The sequence below is a fragment of the Cetorhinus maximus genome, chromosome 33 (genome assembly GCF_964194155.1).
Source record: "Cetorhinus maximus chromosome 33, sCetMax3.hap1.1, whole genome shotgun sequence".
NCBI classification, from domain to species: Eukaryota; Metazoa; Chordata; class Chondrichthyes; order Lamniformes; family Cetorhinidae; genus Cetorhinus; species Cetorhinus maximus.
In genome coordinates this window covers 9,100,651-9,121,243 of record NC_135911.1, presented here as the reverse complement: position 1 = coordinate 9,121,243, position 20,593 = coordinate 9,100,651, and the positions used below count along the sequence as shown (strand labels likewise).

The following is a 20,593-nucleotide window of genomic DNA, read 5'->3' as shown; positions in this document are numbered from 1 at the left end:
AATGACCTGGCCTCCACAGCCCTCTGTGGCAATGAATTCCATAGATTCACCACTCTCTGGCTAAAGAAGTTTCTCCTCATCTCTGTTCTAAAAGGTCTTCCCTTTATTCTGAGGCTGTGCCCTCGGGTCCTAGTCTCTCCTACTAATGGAAACATCTTCCCCACATCCACTCTATCCAGGCCTTTCAGTATTCTGTAAGTTTCAATCAGATCCCCCCCTCATCCTTCTAAACTCCATCGAGTATAGACCCAGAGTCCTCAAACGTTCCTCATATGTTAAGCCTTTCATTCCTGGGATCGTTCTCATGAACCTCCTCTGGACCCTCTCCAGGGCCAGCACATCCTTCCTGAGATACGGGCCCAAAATTGCTCACAATATTCTAAATGTGGTCTGACCAGAGCCTTATAAAGCCTCAGCAGCACATCCCTGCTTTTATATTCTAGTCCTCTTGAAATAAATGCCAACATTGCATTTGCCTTCCTAACTACCGCGTCAACCTGCAAGTTAACCTTAAGAGAATCCTGGACTAGGATTCCCAAGTCCCTTTGCACTCCAGATTTCTGAATTCTCTCCCCATTTAGAAAATAGTCTATGCCTCTATTCTTCCTACCAAAGTGCATGACCTCATACTTCCCCATGTTGTATTCCATCTGCCACTTCTTTGCCCATTCTCCTAACCTGTCCAAATCCTTCTGCAGCCTCCCCACCTCCTCAATACTACCTGTCCCTTCACCTATCTTTGTATCATCTGCAAACTTAGCCAGGATGCCCTCAGTTCCTTCATCTAGATCATTAATGTATAAAGTGAAAAGTTGTGGTCCCAACACTGACCCCTGCGGAACTCCAGTAGTCACCGGCTACCATCCGGAGAAGGACCCCCTTATCCCCACTCTCTGCCTCCTGCCAGACAGCCAATCTTCTATCCATGCTAATACCTTGCCTCTAACACTATGGGCTCTTATCTTACTGAGCAACCTCCTGTGCGGCACCTTGTCAAAGGCCTTCTGGAAGTCCAAGTAGATAACATCCATTGGCTCTCCTTTGTCTAACCTACTCGTTACCTCCTCAAAGAATTCTAACAGATTTGTCAGGCATGACCTCCCCTTTATGAAACCATGCTGACTTTGCCTGATTTTACCATGCACTTCCAAGTATTCTGAAATCTCATCCTTAATAATGGACTCTAAAATCTTACCAACAACCGAGGTCAGGCTAATCGGCCTGTAATTTCCCGTCTTTTGCCTCACTCCCTTCTTAAACAGGGGGGTTACATTAGCGATTTTCCAGTCCTCTGGGACCCTCCCTGACTCCAGTGATTCCTGAAAGATCACCACTAACACCTCCACTATCTCTTCAGCTATCTCCTTCAGAACTCTGGGGTGTAATCCATCTGGTCCAGGTGATTTATCCACCTTCAGACCTTTCAGTTTTCCTAGCACCTTCTCCTTGGTAATGGCCACCATACTCACCTTGCCCCCTGACTCTCTTGAACTTTGAGGATGTCACTCGTGTCTTCCACTGTGAAGACTGTCGCAAAGTACCTATTCAGTTCCTCTGCCATTTCTTTGTTCCCCACTACTACTTCTCCAGCGTCATTTTCCAGTGGCCCAATGTCCACTTTTGCCTCTCTCTTACCCATTATATATCTAAAAACACTCTTGCAATCTTCTTTTATATTACTGGCTAGTTTACCCTCATATTTAATCTTCTCCCTCCCTATTTCTTTTTTAGTTATCCTCTGTTGGTCTTTGTAGGCTTCCCAATCCCCTGGTTTCCCACTGCTCTTCGCCACATTGTATGCTTTCTCTTTAGCTTTTATGCTGTCCCTGACTTCCCTTGTCAGCCATGGTTGCCTCGTCCTCCCTTTAGTATACTTCTTCTTCCTAGGGATGAATTTTTGCTGTGTCTCCCAAATTACTCCCAGAAACTCCTGCCGTTGCTGTTCCACTGTCTTTCCTGCTAGGCTCATCTCCCAGTCAATTCTGGCCAGCTCCTCCCTCATGCCTCTGTAGTTGCCTTTATTCAACTGTAATACAGTTACATCTGATTCCAGCTTTTTCCTCTCAAATTGCAGGGTAAATTCTATCATATTATGGTCACTTCCTCCTAAGGGTTCCTTCACCTTAAGCTCCCTTATCAAATCTGCCTCATTACACATCATGAAATCTAGAATTGCCTGTTCCCTGGTGGGCTCCACCACAAGCTGCTCCAAAAAACCATCTCGTAGACATTCCACAAATTCCTTTTCTTGGGATCCACTACCAACCTGATTTTCCCGGTCTACCTGCATATTGAAATCCCCCATGATCACTGTAACCTTGCCTTTCTTAGGATCAGTGAGGGACCAAAAAGGAAAAAGCTGTGAGAATAAGACTCTTCGATGTCATGAGCCTGAGTGCTATGTTCCCAGCACTCTAGCATAACATGAAATATCCTTTTCATCTGATTAATTTGGACTGGATTTAAGTCCAGGTGCCATAGGTGAAAGGAAACTCTCAGTACTGCTCTTACCTGATATTCTAAAATGGCTGGATTAATTCGATAGCTACTTTATGTCAGTAAGATAAGCCAAATTAAAACTGGTATTGTCAACTGTAGGTGATTGGAATATTTTAATTTTTACAGGATTGAATGTACCAAAGCCAGCGTTCATGTCAAGACATGGCAGGAGGCGTCAGCCCTGTGTGTATGAATCTAGTGATTCGGATGAAGATTGGATGCCTAAACGTCTTGTGAAAAACCCGCCACGTAAATTGGATATGCTTCCTTCATTAAAATATTAAAAATGCTTTTTTAAACCCTGATGATAATCAGTTTTGCCTTGGGCAAGTAGGAGACAGTTACTTTACTTTTGTATTTTAGAGAGCTGGAAAGATAAGTAAATTGAATGAAATTTTTCTTAACTTATGTGTATACACATGCATTATGTTTTAATTCGACTTTGAGCTAAAAATATTAAATACTTTTTAGAATTGCCAACCTGCTAACATATAAAAAGCTGAAATCTGAGACAACAGAAATCTAAAACATTATTGTCATTCTTTTAAAGCAATGAGAACCTTTGAGCTACCTTTCAAGAATGAAGGCACCCAGAAGACCAAGAAAGAGAATACCAAAAAGGTAATTCATTGTGCACACAAATTCCTATCATACAAATAAATCAAGATGCTAGATATTCACTGTGGGCCTGTATGAGAGAGATTTACTGATACAGGGTCCCACACCAAATATTATAACCAGTCTTTCTCCTTCAGACTGAAATTGACCCTCTACACACTTTCAGCGTTTTCTGTCTTCACCTAGATTTCCAGCACTTAATGTTCCCTTTTCCTTTGCTCAGAGGCCCTGGCAACTTGGTTGCATTTGTAATTCTATTACTTATTTGTGCTATTTGAATTTCATGACCTGGAGATACTGTGAATGAACTCTTCTTAATGTTATCTATGGATAAATCCTCCCTCAGCATCCCAAAATCTGTGAACAGCAGCAGTTTGGAATATCTGCAAATTAATCGGAAGATGGATGTTAACATTATATGTTTCCCATGAGGCTCCATTGTACGGTTCACAAGGACAAACTGCTGTGATCACTGCTCCATCACCTGAGATCTAAAAGTTGCTAGGCTGAACAAGGGTCACTGCCCTTTATTGCTATGTTTTGGGCTATACTGGAAAAGTATGTTTGTGTGTAATGTTGAAAGAGACCATGATCAAGCTGTGCTTTCGTGCTTCCTGAGCCTTGACTTTCCTGCTAATATTTGCTGTCCAGATGCTTGGACAAGACAGTGGAGGATAATTAGCAGCTATAGAATGTATTTTAACTCCTTTAGAAAAACTGAGAGAATAAAGCAAAGTATGGTATCTGATCATACAGGTGATTTTGTTTCTGTATTTTTAATTCTTGTGTATGAAATACACAAATACAGCTGGTGGAGTGGACATGCTTAAATGCAGACAGATAGTTCCATGTTTGTTGCAGGTTCCTTGTGGGCATCAGGTAGAATTCAATGTTATTTGTTGGCAAAAATATCCATCTTTTAATGATAGTGCATGGGTGTGTGAAGACCAAAGATGAAGCAGTTAAAAAGATGCATTAAATCTCCTCCTCTTCCATTTTCCCGAAGGCACTAATTCATGAGTTGATATGTTTCCTTAGTCTGTGGTGACTTAATGGGCAGCCCTATTGACATTTTCTTGACAGCTGTCCTTCATGTGTTACGCTCTTCACTGTTGAAAGCCTGCCCTGTTTGCGTATACACATATATGCAAACTTTTCCAGAAGTGATGGTTAGTTAGCAATTGGAATCCTGGCTAATTTTATTCCTTGCTTTGCAAAGGGTGCTGAGATTAATTGTAATGAGGTTGCTAGATTTGCTGAGGTCAGCCAACGGAACACAGGAGGACAGAATCAAACATAGAAACCTTCTAAAATGTGTGCTGAATACTACACTAGGGAGGGACTGCATTTTTCAAATAGTTGGGGACCTTTGTTTATTAAATATGATACAAGAATTAACAGAGGGAAAAAGACAAACACTTTGACTTGTACATAATCCCTTTAGTAATAAAGGAAATCTGAGGCAGCTATTGTCTAATTCAGGTACAGTTTTAACTTCACCTTCTGTATTTCAGAACCAAAAATCAGCATCATCGATTGCATCCCTTTCAGAAGAGGATAAAAATGAAGGCTTTGGGGGCTCCCCTGATGACACTGCCTCAGCTATGGAAGAGACAGTTTCAGTTAAAAAGATCAACAGAGAAACAAGTACCTTGGTTTGTGAAACTGAATCTCGTAGTGAATCCAATAAAGGTATTTGCCCTGCAATAAAGGATTTCAGTAAAGTATGTTGATTTTAAATATTTGAGGACTTCTCAAGGATGAAGAGATTCTTTATGTTGACAATGTGACCACTGCAGCAGTGATTCAAGTTACATTAACTCAGCGTCTTGTTATACTATATAAGTATCTTCAGCATCTACTGTTCAAACAAAAAACAACTCTTATATGCAACAAAAATTACATTTAACCTGTTCAAGTTCTGTTCACGATCTTTTGGATTTATTCTGCAGGTGTTTGCACTGGAAATATTTTGGTGTCTGCAAATGAACAAGTGACCAAAGAGACTGAAAGTAGAAGATACAGTTTGAGAAATAGAGAGAGAAAAGTTTACACAGAAGAAAGGGAACTTTGTGATGATGATTACTTGTGTATGTGCAAAGTAACCTATTCATTTCCTTAGGGTAGGAAAAACTTATTGGGAGGGTTGGTGTGACGACATAAGGCCTTGATAAACCAGGGCATTGCTACAGCAATACAGCATGGCCCAGTGGCAGAAGAGGAGTGCAGACCTGTGTTTTCCCGCAGACTGGCACTGATTCTTCTTCATTAACTTAAAACGCTGACAAAAATGATCCCGAACTATTGGTTATAATTCTGAAATGTTGTTATAAAATAGAATGTGGCTTTTTGAAATTGTAAAGTAATGGCCTCTGATTATAGGGAATAACAGTCTCTTGCCTATTTTAGGAAATACATTTCATTGCATTTATTAAATTACTGTAAGAATTTGGGAGTCCCACAGTTTGGGATGGGATATGGGGGAAGATCACATAACTGAATATATAAATTTGTGGATTGGCTCTCTCCAAGTGTGATTTGCCTGAAGGTTCAGAGAAACTTTTGTAACTGGTTATGTGTGTTGAATCTCATTCAAATAATGAAGTTATAATCCATAGAAAGCAATGCCTGATAGCCCATTACACGTATAATCTTAAGGATTCTTTGAAATTCAGTCTCCAAATTCAAAATTCTCTTGCTGCCCACTCATAATCTTATCAGTTGGAGCATGGCTTGGAGATATTTGTTGCAAATCTTTGCATTGTTACTGTTCCTTGAAGTCAGTGTTGCCTTCTTGGAGTAAAGAACTGAACAAGTTGCTCAGAACATATGAACAGGAGTAGGCCATTCAGCCCATCGAGCCTTCTCCACCATTTCATATGATCATGGCTGATCATCCACACTATCCCTATTTCCCTTTACATCATTGGCAATTCAAAATCTGTCAGTCTCTACTTTAAACATACTCAATGACTGAGCCCTTTGGGGTAGAGGATTCCAAAGATTCATAACCCACTGAGTCAAAAGATTTCTCCTGAAACCCTTGTGTACAACAGTGGGGAAGACTTGACTGGCGCTGGATGTCATTTTCAAAATGCGAAGGCACCCTGTTATTTTCTGCAGCTGATGAATCACAGTAAGATCCTACTTCTATTTGCAGACTGAATTGCAATCAAACAATAAGGAAAATCATATCTATGAAAGGTAATCTGTCCTTTCTCAGTACTAACCCCTTTCATCTTCATCAACACTGAATAATGAACTGAAGCCCTGATCCATCTTTAATTTTATTTGTTACTTGACAGTTTGTGAAAACTGCGAGACATTTTTTATTGAAGAATGCCCTGTGCACGGTCCTCCAGTGTTCATAAAGGACACAGTTGTTGAATTCAGTCGATCAGACAGAGCACATTTAACCCTTCCAGAGGGTCTCAGCATTGCAACTTCAAAGATTCGAAAAGCTGGTCTTGGTATATGGAACGAAGGGAAGATTATTCCCAAAGGAGTTCACTTTGGACCCTATGAAGGAGTAGTATCAAATGAAGAATCAGCTGCTGTCAGTGGGTACTCATGGATGGTAAGTTCCTAAGGTAATTCTCAAGTTTCTTGTTTTAAAAAAAAGTTCAGGCCTTATTTGAATGCAATTGCGAAAAGGTTTTTAAGGTTTCTGTTCTTTGTTGTTACTCAGTCCAGCCAATAAGTAGAAAACAAGCAAAGACAAAATCAGCTTTTACTCTGATGTTTCATGTATTCATCCAGCCTGAAAACTTGTAGAAATGTTCGCAAGTGAAGGACGGATTACTGGGTTTGCTCATTGGAGGTCTGGCAGCAACCAAGAAACTATTCAATTAGAAATCACCACCAACAGGAAGGAAGAAAGCAAACAAACTTCTATCAGACTGAAACCCACCAAACACCACCACAGAAGAAATCATTTCATTCACCCCACTGAGATCAGAGATATATCCAAGTTAACAGTGTCTTTCCCACAGATTATATGTCATTGCTGAGAAAGAAATTATGATCTCCATACAGACAAAACTTCTCCCCTCCACAGAGACCAAATCAGACTTCCCGATCTCAACTTTATATTAAATCTCTGCCCCTAGACCAAAATCCTTCGCTAGAATTAACCCCACCTGCTGCTGAGGCAGACATTGAACTCTATTTGCCCCTGGTTCTCTTCTATTCTCCCTCTTATTCCTTTTCTTTCACTTCTCACTTCACTGCCCCCATCTTCTTTCGTTTTTCTCACTTCACCCCTCAGCTGATTTTTAATTTCCCCTGTTCCTGTCCTTCCTCCTCCTCTTATGCCCCTCAACCAGTTCTTCTCCCCCATTCTCCTTCTCTTCCATCTCTGTTCTCTATCTTTTCTGCCCCTTGCAACAATTCAAACACATTAGGAAGTGGACATTGGGGATCAGGATAATTTGGTCTTTGGTTGAGTTATCATGGGTGTAGTTGGCGGGCACATTGAATGTTTTCAAATGGTTTCTTCAGGTAGGGAAACTGGCACAATTAGGGAGCAATGGGTTAGCCCCATGGGACATTGGAGCAGAAAGTGGTTAGAGTAGAGTAGGCTAGGGATAAGAGGAAGATGTGGAAGAGATGGCAACATGGCAGAGATCATGGGCATTTTGACTTAGTTCAAGTATCTTTCCTGACTTTGCTAAGCTCCCTGAAACTGTTCACCTCTTTTGTGTTTGCAGCTTGTGTGCAGCTCTGGGCTTTCTAATTCAAAGTTGTAATCAGAAAAAAACAGATAAGGGTTTGGTTATGTTTTATTAAAATAAGTGGAAAGCCACTATAGGATACTTGCAATTCATGTTAAACTGGTTCAAATAAATATAAAACTGATTTCCTAAAATTGTAATAATCCAATCCTTTTATCAAAATACCTCTCTGCAGATCAGTAAAGGCAAACAAGATTTTGAATACATTGATGCGAAGGATGAATCTAAATCAAATTGGATGAGGTAAGGGAAGACTGATACAATATTGTCAGGATTTGAGCACCTGGGCCGTTGCCTTGAATAATCACCCCCACCCCTAACCCTCAAAAGGTGGTGAAAGTAGTCTTTGAATATTTTTAAGGCAGAACTACATAGATCCTTGATTAACAAGGAGTGAAAGGTTATTGGAGGTTGGCAGGAATGTGGGATTGAGGTTACAATCAGATTAGCCATGATCTTACTGAATGATGGAGCAGGCTCAAAGGGCTGAGTGGCCTCCTCCTGCTCCTAATTCATATTTTCGTATGTAAACCATCCATGTCTCCAGCTGACTGGACTGATTTCCCCGGACCTCCCTCTGACTCTCAGCCTCTCCCTCCTTGCTCGACACTCCTCAGTTGCAGTGTGATGCCACAGGACTTTCTGCCCAACAGCCAGACAGCCTCCCAGCCTGGGTGCCTGTGGCAACATTTAAAATCATCAAAGAAATAGCCTAGATCTACTTTTGTTTACCCTTCTTAATGGCTAATTTTGCACGCTATGCTAACATGTTTCTCATTTTGTATTCAAGCAACAATTTGAACTGAGTTTTGGCCCCTTAGATGTTTTCTTGTTCTGTTCCAGATTTGTTAACTGTGCCAGAAAGGAAGAGGAGCAGAACCTTGTGGCCTTTCAGCACTGCGGCAGAATTTATTACAGGACCTGCAAGCCTGTTCCTCCTCGGTGTGAGCTGCTGGTCTGGTATGGTGATGAATACGCCAGGGAACTCGGGATCAAATGGACTACAATGTGGATGGCAAAACAAGAACCAAAATGTAAGGATTAGATCAAAATTGGAAACTTTAGTGTAAGAATCATTAGTTTTCTGTTAGAATATCACTGTGATAGGAATTGCACCCTTAAAAATTATCCTGAGAATTTTCAGGCTAAAGAATTGCACTGTTAGAAGCACTTTTGATGTATTTGGTGTGTCCCAAATCCTGTTAGATTCAGTGTATGACCTTTAGAAAGGCAAACACTGTTGTTATTTAAACAAATAGAACAGCTCAGCTTATACACAGCAAGATCCCAACAACAGAGATGAAATATTTGATCTGATAATCTGACCTGGTTGTGTTGGTTGGTGGATAAATGTTGGCCAGTACACCAGGACATCTCCCTGCTCTTCTTAATGTCGAGCCATGGGATTGTTGTTCTCCATCTTAACATGCAAACAAAGACATAGTTTAACATGATTTGAAAGATGACACCTCTGACAGTGCAGCCCTCCATAGACTCTGACTCGGTGGCGAGAATACTAACTCCTGAGCCAAGGCTGACAGAGGTTGTCACGAAACATAATATTACTGAACCCTTCACCCCCCCACCTCCACACATTCCCAAATTGTACTTGCAAAAGAAACTTCTAGATGTTTCATTACACTGACAGTTTTTCTTCTTTCTTCTCCAGCAGGAGAACAAGATGAATGTCATCCTTGCCCTCATTGCAGTATTGCATTTACCACTGCCGCTTTTCTTCAGAAGCACGTCAGAAAACATCCTGAATCCCGTGGACAAATTTCATCAGGACAAACCTGTCCTTCCAGCAATGGTCTTTTGCAGCACCAGAATGTGCAGGGACCATTCACACAATCTGTACAGGGGAAAGAATTTATAAAATCAAATGAACTTCACCTGCATCAGCGGATCCACACAGGAGAGAGACCCTATAAATGTACGGATAGTGGAAAGAGTTTCACATGGGCTAGGAGCCTCCACGATCACCAGCGGATCCACACAGGAGAGAGACCCTATAAATGTACGGATAGTGGAAAGAGTTTCACATGGGCTAGTGATCTCCATAGGCACCAGCGGATCCACACAGGAGAGAGACCCTATAAATGTACGGATTGTGGAAAGAGTTTCACACGGGTTTGGCACCTCCATAGACACCAGCAGATCCACACAGGAGAGAGACCCTATAAATGTACGGATTGTGGAAAGAGTTTCACACGGGTTGGGCACCTCCATAGACACCAGCGGATCCACACAGGAGAGAGACCCTATAAATGTACGGATTGTGGAAAGAGTTTCACACGGGTTGGGCACCTCCATGATCACCAGCGGATCCACACAGGAGAGAGACCCTATAAATGTACGGATTGTGGAAAGAGTTTCACACGGGCTGGGAACCTCCATGATCACCAGCGGATCCACACAGGAGAGAGACCCTATAAATGTACGGATTGTGGAAAGAGTTTCACATGGGCTGGGGACCTCCACAGACACCAGCGGGTCCACACAGGAGAGAGACCCTATAAATGTACGGATTGTGGAAAGACTTTCACATGGGCTGGGGACCTCCACAGACACCAGCGGATCCACACAGGAGAGAGACCCTATAAATGTACGGATTGTGGAAAGAGTTTCACAGGGGCTGGGGACCTCCACAGACACCAGCGGATCCACACAGGAGAGAGACCCTATAAATGTACGGATTGTGGAAAGAGTTTCACACGGGCTGGGAGCCTCCACAATCACCAGCGGATCCACACAGGAGAGAGACCCTATAAATGTACGGATTGTGGAAAGAGTTTCACATGGGCTGGGGACCTCCACAGACACCAGCGGATCCACACAGGAGAGAGACCCTATAAATGTTCTGATTGTGGGAAAAGCTTTGTTTATATGTATCAGCTTAAAGCTCACACTTGTTTTGAAACCTGCCATCATTGTAGGAAAGTCTTCAAAGATCCAGCAGCTTTCAAAGTTCACCTGAGAAGATGTTTTGAAACCTAATGAAGAGAACGGTAAATGATTTATAATTTTACTCACTTGGGATATAATATATTTTTCTATTTGAATGGCCTTATCTCAACTATTGATATTATTTAGACTATTAACCATTCATTCTTTATGACATTGTTGTGTGGATAATGCCAGAATGTTTCATGATTCTTCACTCCCTGTGAGGGTGGGACATTTGGGGCTTATTCCAGCCTAATGTCGGAGCCTCTCAGAAATTGTCTGGTCACTCTGGGTTTGCAAAATGTCCTCTCTGATCTAAACTGCAGCATCTGCAGAATGAGTTGAATCTCCCTGAATCTCTGTCCCACCGACCTGTCACCGCTTCATTATCCTGATTGTGAAAGGTCGCTCCGAAGCAGTCTGGTTAGATCTGTGTTGGTAAAGGTGCGAATCACAAAAATAGACGGTGTTAATAAATGCCGTGACTGAAGATGTCACCACTTTTATTGTTGCTGCAGGCATTGAAAACTATTCTGTGCTGCCGACTCAGTGCTCCCAGTTACTTTTCTCAGACATGAACTTCTCTGTTGAACCATGAGATCATCAATAAAATTCTGATGTTGCAATTTTCAAAGTTGAAGAAATTGTTGACAAAAGTTTCAGCAGAAGCTGAGTTTGAAAATCGAGAAGTTGAATGTGTTGAAACGTGTAATTTATTGGACTCCGGCTGGTTTGGCCGAAAATGTGCGTTAATTTGTCTTAACCTGTCTTGTATTTAAATTATTTCCATGCAAACTGTTTGACCTGTGTCTACATTGTCCAAGTAAAATCTGTGTTGATGTTCATGGTTATTGAAATGTTATTAAAGAAGAAATTTGTGATCCGGTTGTCAATGAGCTATTTATTTCTCACTAAAATATTTTACCCCCCCGAGCCGGTTACAGGCAGTGGTCGAGATGGTGTTTTGTTAAGGGTGAGTCTGTCGCGATCAGACGGTTTTAAAATACAACTGCGAGAAAGGATACAACCTCGGAATAAATTCCGAAAGATGACTGTAACCCGCTGCCTGCGATGTCGTCTTATTGTGTGAAAGCGGCGGCGACACCAAATTCCCCAAATCCAGGCAATGGTGAGTTAACAAACATTAGAGCCCAGAGCAAGCGGACGCCGCCGGGCACAGAAGCGACGCTCTGACCCAAGCTGGAAATCCCCCGAACATGACTGGCGAGTTTTCACACCAAATCAACACCGAACAAAAACACAAAGTGACAGCACAAGTTTCACTCGGTTACAAGCGGCGTCACCTCACTCCGAGTTACATTATTGGCGGCGGGTTTCAGGAAGTGACCGGCCATTAAATATAAATAAAACAAAAGTCTGCTTGGGGGGGGAAAAAACCATGCGGATTACCATATTTCTTTCAATAAAAAATCCGGTCGTTTCCATCAAAAGAACAGCGGAGAAAAACAAAAGCGATAGAAAGAGCGTTATACAAGTTGCCGGATAGAAACCAAACCCGGAACAAAGTTGAAATATGATCTCCCCGCCTCCTTCAGATCAGCAGATAATAGTTGTGTACTGGTAGAGGCTGGAGTGCAGAGTCGAGCGCTTTTGTCGTGATAATAATTTAAAGCAACATTGAAAATGGAGTTGTTTCTCCGAACTTTCCTGTTGGCTTGCATTTGCTTCCAGGTGGTCCTGAATGGTAAGTTAAAGGAACTGAACTCTCAATTCCCCGCTTGGTGTTTATCGCCTACCGCTGATCGTGTCGAACGCTGCAAGGAAATTGCTTCGTAGCTTTGTTTAAGTACTTTTTTTTGGTAATATATTTTTTGGTAAATTATAGTGTTGTGATTCCATTTCTATATTAACCCGGAATCCCCTACAAACTGCAAGTGCAGTTTTGTGATTATTGCGTTTAAGAATTTATGCGACAGTCCTTTGGTGGGAGGAGGGAGGACGCAGCAGCGGAGACAACCAAGTGTAAAATACAATTTATTACAAATAACATTTCTGGGAAGCTGAAACAAAGTCATTACATGTCGGAAATGCAAGGTCATCCTGTCGCCACCCAGTTCAACAGAAAGGTTAACTAACGTCTCAGGATGATCCTTGATCAAACTGGCGGTAACTCAATGACTGAAAGGTCAGACAGTGGTAACTGTGTAAAATTTTGCGACCTAGTGAATGCACCCCATCGATATATTGTAGTTTTATCAGTTTCATCTGTTCAATATATAGTAATCAATCAAATAGGTAGTTCCACCGGAGTTATGGCATTTCTTTGTGTCCGCTTCCTGTTTCATCACCAGGCATTAAGTCTAACCCTTTGAATATCTCTTAGTCTGAGCTGGTGAACTTGTCTGATTGTTGGGGAGGTCAACACTGAAACTGAGCCACGCAGGCCAGAAAGTACATCCTGGATGTGCTCAATTGTTGATGCTAGAGGTGCTACCAGTGTCCCCAGCGCTTCTCAGTTAGGGAGAGGATTTTAAAAAAACTTGCATTTACGTAGCACCTTTCATGAACACCCCACATCGCAAAAGCTCTTTCCAGCCATTGAAGTGTTTTTTGCAGTGTGGTTATTGTTGCAGTGCAGGAAACGCAGCAGCCAATATGCACACAGCAAGCTCCCACAAGCACCAACGTGAAAATGACCAGATAATCTTTTTTCCTTAACAAAAACAGAATTACCTGGAAAAACTCAGCAGGTCTGGCAGCATCGGTGGAGAAGAAATCAGTTAACGTTTCGAGTCTTCATGACCCTTCGGCAGAGACATGAAGACTCGAAACATTAACTGATTTCTTCTCCACCGATGCTGCCAGACCTGCTGAGTTTTTCCAGGTAATTCTGTTTTTGTTTTGGATTTCCAGCATCCGCAGTAGCTTTTAGCTTTTTGTTTTAATCTTTTTTCCTTGTGTGATGTGGGTTGAGGGATAAAAATATTGGCCAGGACACCAGGGATAACTTCCCTGTTTTTCTTTGAAACAGTGCCATGCGATCTTCTATGTCCAGCAGTGGTCCAAAAGAGGTCACCTCCGATGGCCAAGATTGGTGTGTTCAAAACCTGGAGTAGGATTCAAACCCATAATCTTCTGGCTCCAGGCCGGAGTGCTACCAATTGAGTCATGGTTGGCACCATTAATTCTGATCTAGAATAACCATTCCCCTCACCCCCATCAACCTCCCCCTGGGAAATATGTGGATGCAAATTTGGGACATGATCAGGCTCACCTGAGACACCACAACAACAGATTAACCGGCTGAGATTTAAGAATGGGCCCCTGTGAAAGATATTGGAGAACTTCCCAGTACCTGAGGAGGTCTAGCTCCAGGTTAAGAGTCTCCCTGTGGCCAGGAGTTAAATCTTGGGTGGAATGAAGCCATTTTGTCACAGCCTGTTGCTGAAATTAATGTTGTAAGTGTCACAGTGTTAAGTGGTCCCCGAGGAGGAAGAGCAGGAATCGTTCACACTTAGATCTTTGCATTCTTTTTGGGGGGGGAGGGGTGGGGGGGTGGTAATTATACATCTTAAGTGATCCATCAATGAATAAATACAGTGTTTTCAAAATGTGTAATGTATTTCAGAAGTGAGTCATCCGTCCCCGACATTGTCAAACACTATTTTTTGGTTCAGACATGTTGTCAAACATGTTATCTCACGCGTTTTTTTTGTTTGCTAAAGCACTTTAAAAGCTAAAAGTTTCTTTGAGGACTGGAGGGGTGAAGATGGGATGGAGATGACGGGGTGGAGGTGAGGGGAGAGGTGTGGGGTGGAGGTGGGGGCTGGACGTGAGGGGGGGTGGTGGAGGTGAGAGGGGGTGGAGGTGAGGGGGGTTGGTGGTGAGGAGGTAGTGGAGGTGAGGGGGTGGAAGGGAGGTGAGGGGGTGGAAGGGAGGTGGAGGGGAGGGGTGGGAGGTGGGGGCTGGACGTGGTGGGGTAAGGGGAGTGGGGGTGGTGGAGCTGAGGGGGGTTGGAGGTGGGGAGTGGAGATGAGGGGGTGGAGGTGGGGGGTGGATATGAGGTGGGGAGTGGAGATGAGGGGGTGGAGGTGGGGGGTGGATATGAGGGGGCGGGTGGAGCTGAGGGGGGTTGGTGGTGGTGGAGGTGGGGGGGTGGAGATGAGGGGGCGGGTGGAGGTGAGGGGGGTTGGTGGTGGTGGTGGAGGTTGGGGGGTGGAGATGAGGGGGTGGGTGGAGGTGAGGAGGGTTGGTGGTGGTGGTGGAGGTTGGGGGGTGGAGATGAGGGGGCGGGTGGAGGTGAGGGGGGTTGGTGGTGGTGGTGGAGGTGGGGGGGTGGTGGAGATGAGGGGGCGGGTGGAGGCGAGAGCTGAGCTTGGAGCTAAGGCTGACATCGATCTCGGACAGGATCTTGCCAGAAGGGGGCCAAGACCTGACAAGGAGGAGATTTTTGGGTGGTTTGCTATGGAGGGAGGCAGGCAATCAAGAGTTGGCTGGGTTGGGGGTGGGAGGGGAGGGGAAGGCAGTTAATTAAGCAAGGTGGGCTTAACCAGGGGGTTGGTAGCTTTGCATCAGCACAACCAAGATAGGTAGCTATAACTTTCATTTCCCCTATCGGCCACTCCTCTGGCTGAAAGGATCAATTTGTGACGTTAGGTCCTTGCAGGCACTCAACATGAAAGGAGGCTTGTTTGATCCTCAACAAACTGGGCTGGACTGAATCCTCTACGCCAGAGGTGAGAAGATGTGCTGGATGCAGGTGTGAAATCGGACGTTTTTTTATATATTTGGCAGCTCATTGCAATTACAGCTGTCTGGTTGAACTCAAACCCAGTGCACAAGACAGTGGGGAATTAGCCGCCCCCTTTGAGACATTGGTTGATTGAGATGTGAAAAATCTTCACGTGCCACCACCTCTCTTTTGGTCCCTCTTGGTTCTCTGATGATTTCCTGAATGCATCAGCCCAGCCAATGATTTTCCACTGGTTTCAAAATAACAAGCACGTTGTTATTTAAAGGACTCCATGTAAAAATCAAATCAAATCAAATTCAGTTCATAACCCATGACCAAACTAACCTATAATTGTGGTGCAGTCTGTTGCATTCTATTTGCTATGCCATGAAACAACATGACTCATCACCCTCTTGAAGTGTTCCTGATTTCACTCCTGAAAGGCCTGGCTCTATTCTTTAGACTATGTCCCCTAAATCTAGACTCCCCAACCAGGGGGAATAGTTTCTCTCTATCTACCCCCATCTGTTACCCTTAGTGTTATAAAATGCCATTAAGGGAATGCAGCATGACGTCATTATAAGGAAGACATGTGATTCAGTTTTAGTTTCACTTTTGCTTATGGCAGTGCACCCAGCTTTGCTGCTGATACACCTTCATGCTTTCTATCCATGTATATCTGTTTTCATGTGCAAGTTTAAATAAAAGAACCTATAACGTGTTCATGAGTGATTGGTGCTTTTATATCAATAGTACACACACAACATGGTGGCAGCGGTGGGATCAATAGATGGACTTGCATTCTACTTCCTTCTAGTGATGTAAGGGTGCAACCCTTAAAGGCACATTATGACACTTAGTATCTTGAAAACATTGCTTAAGTCATCCCCTTAGCCTTCTAAGTTCCAGCCCTGGTTTGTGTAATCCCTTCTTATGATTTAATCCTTGGATTCCCAGTACCATTCTAGTAAATCTACACTGCACTCCCTCCGAGATCAGTATATCCTTTCTAAGGTGTGGGGCCCAGAACTGTTCACAGTGACTCCAGGTGTGGTCTAACCAGGGCTTTTTTTCTAACTGAAGCATGACTTCTACCCCCTTGTATTCTAGTCCTCGAGATAAAAAGGCCAGCTTTACATTGGCTCTCTTTGCTTGTTTTCCATATCAACTTGTGACATTTTAGGGACCTGTGTACCTGAACCTTTAAGTCTCTTTGGGTCTCCACTGTTTGTAACTTTTCACCATTCAGAAGGATTCCTTGTAATCACTTGGAAGTGCTGTGAGGATATTCCCCCAAGCGCTAGATTCCTGTGTTCTAGCGTGACCAAAGAAAAATGCTTCAAACACTGAATGATTAACATTTCTGTTGTTGGAATTGCAGAGCAGTTGCGAGTGGTGATTAAAGAGCCAAGTGGGCTGATCGTGGAAGGAAGTGATGTAACCTTGCAGTGTGTAGGTGATGGAGAGGACATGTCCCAAGTCAAATTCCAAATGTATCACAAAGTGAGTTTCCCCATTGCACACACTTACGAAGAATTGCTGTGTTCTTTTGCAAGTTAAAATCTTAGTCGAGGAGTCTCGTCTAACACAGAGTGAAGGAACAGAAATCTGTGGTAAAGGCAACCCGTAACTGTACCACAGAGGTACTGATAGGGCTGATACCTGTTTCACTATCGGTAAAATTACCGCAAACATACGTGAGAGGGAAGAGAATTTCCTACATGACAGAAGGGGGTACAGGGGCACTGTGAGAAGGGGTAAATGTAGAGGCAACTTCACTCTAAGTAACCTGTACTGTACCTGACCTATGAATGCTTGAGATGGAGTGAAGAAAGCTTTATTCTGTATCTAACCCTGTGCTGTACCTGCCCTGGGAGTGTTTGATGGGGACAGTGTAGAGGGAGCTTTACTCAGTATTGAGGGAGCTTCACTTAGTATCTAACCCCATGTTGTACCTGTCCTAGGAGCATTTGATGGGACAATGTAGAGAGAAGTTTACTCTGTATCTAACCCCATGCTGTAGCTGTCCTGGGAGTATTTAATGAGCATGGTCACATGGGAGCTTCACTCTGTATCTAACCCTGTGCTGTACCTGTCCTGGGAGTGTTTGATGGGGACGGTGTAGAGGGAGCTGTACTCTGTATCTAACCCTGTGCTGTACCTGCACTGGGAGTGTTTGATGGGGACAGTGTAGAGGGAGCTGTACTCTGTATCTAACCCTGTGCTGTACCTGTCCTGGGAGTGTTTGATGGGGACAGTGTAGAGGGAGCTTTACTCTGTATCTAACCCTGTGCTGTACCTGCCCTGGGAGTGTTTGATGGGGACAGTGTAGAGAGAGCTGTACTCTGTATCTAACCCCGTGCTGTACCTGCCCTGGGAGTGTTTGATGGGGACAGTGTAGAGGGAGCTGTACTCTGTATCTAACCCTGTGCTGTACCTGCCCTGGGAGTGTTTGATGGGTACAGTGTAGAGGGAGCTTTACTCTGTATCTAACCTCGTGCTGTACCTGTCCTGGGAGGGTTTGATGGGGACAGTGTAGAGGGAGCTTTAATTAATTGCTACCTGCCCTAGGAGTGTTTGACACTGAGTGCCTGAAATGGAAGGTATTATATCCCCAGCATTAAAAACCTTCATCTTGATAAACACTGATAAATAATTTAAAAAATGAATGAAAATATCTTATTGTATCTGCAGTGTGTGTGTAGCAAATTGACTTTAGATAAACTGCCTAATCCTATATTTCCTTACCCACTTAATTTTAGTGGCTTAGATCTTGGTTCAGTATTGACACAACAACCTCCTTCCGCTGCTGGTATTACAGTTTCAATGTCACCAGAAACAATGGGGAACTTTCCCTTCAAGTAAAGCAAATATACAAGTGGCATGCCGGCCCCTATAGATGTATTTCCAATGGGACTGATGGCCAGCAGGTCTCTGAGAATATGACGGTCCCTCTTCAGTGTAAGTTACACAAATTTATTGTGATTTTCTTTTTTTTTAAATTCTCATCTTTTCCTCCATCGTACCCCTCGCTTCCCTCTTCTCCCTTTCTGTCTTTCCCCCTCCTTCCTCTGACCCCACTTCTGTCGCTCTCCTCCCTCCCTCCCTTCCCTAGCTGAGATGAGATTCCGACATCACTTACGCACCCGTCTCTGAGAGCATCTATTTCCCACCTCGGTAACATCACCGAGCTCTGCCCCTGCCTCAGTTCAACTGCTGCGGAAACCCTCAAGCATGCTCTAGATTTGACTATTCCAACTCGCTGGATTCCCACACTCTACCCTCTGTAAACTTGAGGTTTTCCAAAACTCTGCTGCCCATGTCCTAACTTGCACAAAGTCCCTTTCCCCCCTATTACCCCCGTGTTCGCTGACCTACATAGGCTCCCAGTTAAGTAACGTCTTAACTTTTAAAATCATTATCCTTGTTTTCAAATCCCTCCCTCGCCTTGTCCCCCCTTATCTCTGTAATCTCCTCCAGCGCTATAACCCTGAACTATGTGTGTGCTCCAGTTCTGACTTCTTGGGCAATCCCTGATCTCCATCACTCCACCCCCGGCAGCCGTGCCTTCAGCTGCCTGGGTCCTAAGCTCTGGAATTCCTTTCCCAAGCCTCTCTACCCCTCCCCTCCTTTTAAGAAGGTCCTTAAAAACTTCCCTCTTTGACCAAGCTTTTGATCATCTGTCCCTAATACCTCCTTACGGAGCTTGGTGTCATATTATTTTTGATAATGCTCTTATGAAGTACCTAGGGATAGTTTACCTTATTAAAGATGCTTTATAAATGGAGGTGTTTGCTGTTGTTCCACTCTCTACCCCTTTTCTATATTCTCTTTCTCTCCTTTTGTCTGCTCTCTTCTTTGCCCACCCTCACCCTCTTTACCCACTCTGTTTGGCTATCTCCGTCAGTCCTTCTGTTACCCATTGTCTGTCACGTCTGTCCCTTCTCTCGCTCCATTCTCTTCTTATTCTTTTCCTCAACTCCCTGTCCTCGCCTGTCTTTCTCTTTCTGTCCATTTCTCTCTCTCTCTCTGTCACTCTCTCTGTTTTTCTCTGTCCCTTCCTCTTTTTCTCTCTCTTTCCCCTTTGTCCCTCCCTCTGCCTCTCTTCCTCATCTCTCTTTCTCCCTGGCTCTCTGTTCTCTCCTCTCTCCTTTTGTTTCTCTCTCAATTTCTCTCCCTCTCTCTCAGTCTGACTCGTTCTCTCTCACTCTGTCTCTCTTTCTCTCTCTCTTTGTGTGTCTCTCTGTCTTTCTCTGTTACTCCTTTTTGTCTCTCTCTCTCCTCTGTCTCTTTCTCTTCCTCAGCCTCACTCCGTCATCTCTCTGCATCACTGTCCTCTCCTCTCTGCCTCTTTCTTTGTCCCTCTCAATCTCTCTGTCTCTCGTCTCTCTTTCTGTTTCCCTCTCTCTCTCTACCTCTTTGTCTCTTTCTCTCTCTCTGTCTCCTTGTCCATTTGATTCTGCCTCTGTCTCTGTGTGTGTCTCTCTCTCTCTTCTATGTCCTCTCTCTTATATATCCTCTCTCTCTCTCTCTCTGCCTCTGTCTCTCTACTCTGTCCTCTCTGTCACTGTCACTGTCTCTGTCTCTGTCTGTCTCTCTCTCTCTCTCTCTCTGCCTCTCTGTCTCTGTCTTTCTGTCTCTGTCTCTCTTCTCTATCCTCTCTGTCTCTGCCTGTCTCTCTTCTCTATCCTCTCTGTCACTGTCTCTCTACTCTGTCCTCTCTGTCATTGTCACTGTCTCTCTACTCTATCCTCTCTGCCACTGTCACTGTCTCTCTACTCTATCCTCTCTGTCACTGTCTCTCTCTGTCTCCCCACCTCTCTCTCTCTCTGTTTCTCTCTTGGTGTCTCTCTCAGTCTCTAGCTCTCAGTCTCTGTCTGTCTCTATCATCTCTGTCTCTCTCTCTCTCTCTCTCTCTCTGTGTCCCCCTGTCTCTCTCTGTGTCTCTGTCTCTCTTCTATATCCTCCTTGTCACTGTCTCTCTTGGTCTGTGTCTCAGTCTCTCTCTCTGTCTCTTTCCCTCGCTGTCTGTCTCTCTCTCTGTTTCTCTCTCTGTCTCTCTCTCTCTCATCTCTGTCTCCCTCTCTCTCTGTGTCTCCCTCTC

At 43.8% G+C, this 20,593-nt stretch overlaps 3 protein-coding genes across 4 annotated transcripts in view; 2 read left to right on the top strand and 1 right to left on the bottom strand.

Moving 5' to 3' along the window:
* Positions 1 to 9,567, bottom strand: part of LOC144671582 (histone-lysine N-methyltransferase PRDM9-like) — a 55,355-nt gene extending 45,788 nt beyond the window's left edge. For both annotated transcript variants that reach the window (XM_078533540.1, XM_078533542.1), the window contains exon 1: positions 9,177 to 9,567. The gene's annotated coding sequence lies outside the window, so the exon portion shown is untranslated. The remainder of the gene's footprint in view (positions 1 to 9,176) is intronic.
* On the top strand, positions 4,722 to 10,847 carry LOC144671553 (uncharacterized). Its single transcript, XM_078533507.1, has 6 exons — positions 4,722 to 4,809; positions 5,070 to 5,207; positions 6,423 to 6,694; positions 8,026 to 8,093; positions 8,694 to 8,884; positions 9,499 to 10,847. Exons 1-6 carry the CDS (start codon positions 4,722 to 4,724, stop codon positions 10,845 to 10,847), a joined length of 2,106 nt encoding a protein of 701 aa, XP_078389633.1.
* Positions 10,848 to 12,282: 1,435 nt separating this feature from the next.
* Positions 12,283 to 20,593, top strand: part of LOC144671576 (cell surface glycoprotein MUC18) — a 25,519-nt gene continuing 17,208 nt past the window's right edge. The window contains exons 1-3 of the mRNA XM_078533535.1: positions 12,283 to 12,501; positions 16,871 to 16,992; positions 18,252 to 18,450. Coding sequence (XP_078389661.1) covers positions 12,441 to 12,501; positions 16,871 to 16,992; positions 18,252 to 18,450 — 382 coding nt within the window. The 5' untranslated portion in view covers positions 12,283 to 12,440. The remainder of the gene's footprint in view (positions 12,502 to 16,870; positions 16,993 to 18,251; positions 18,451 to 20,593) is intronic.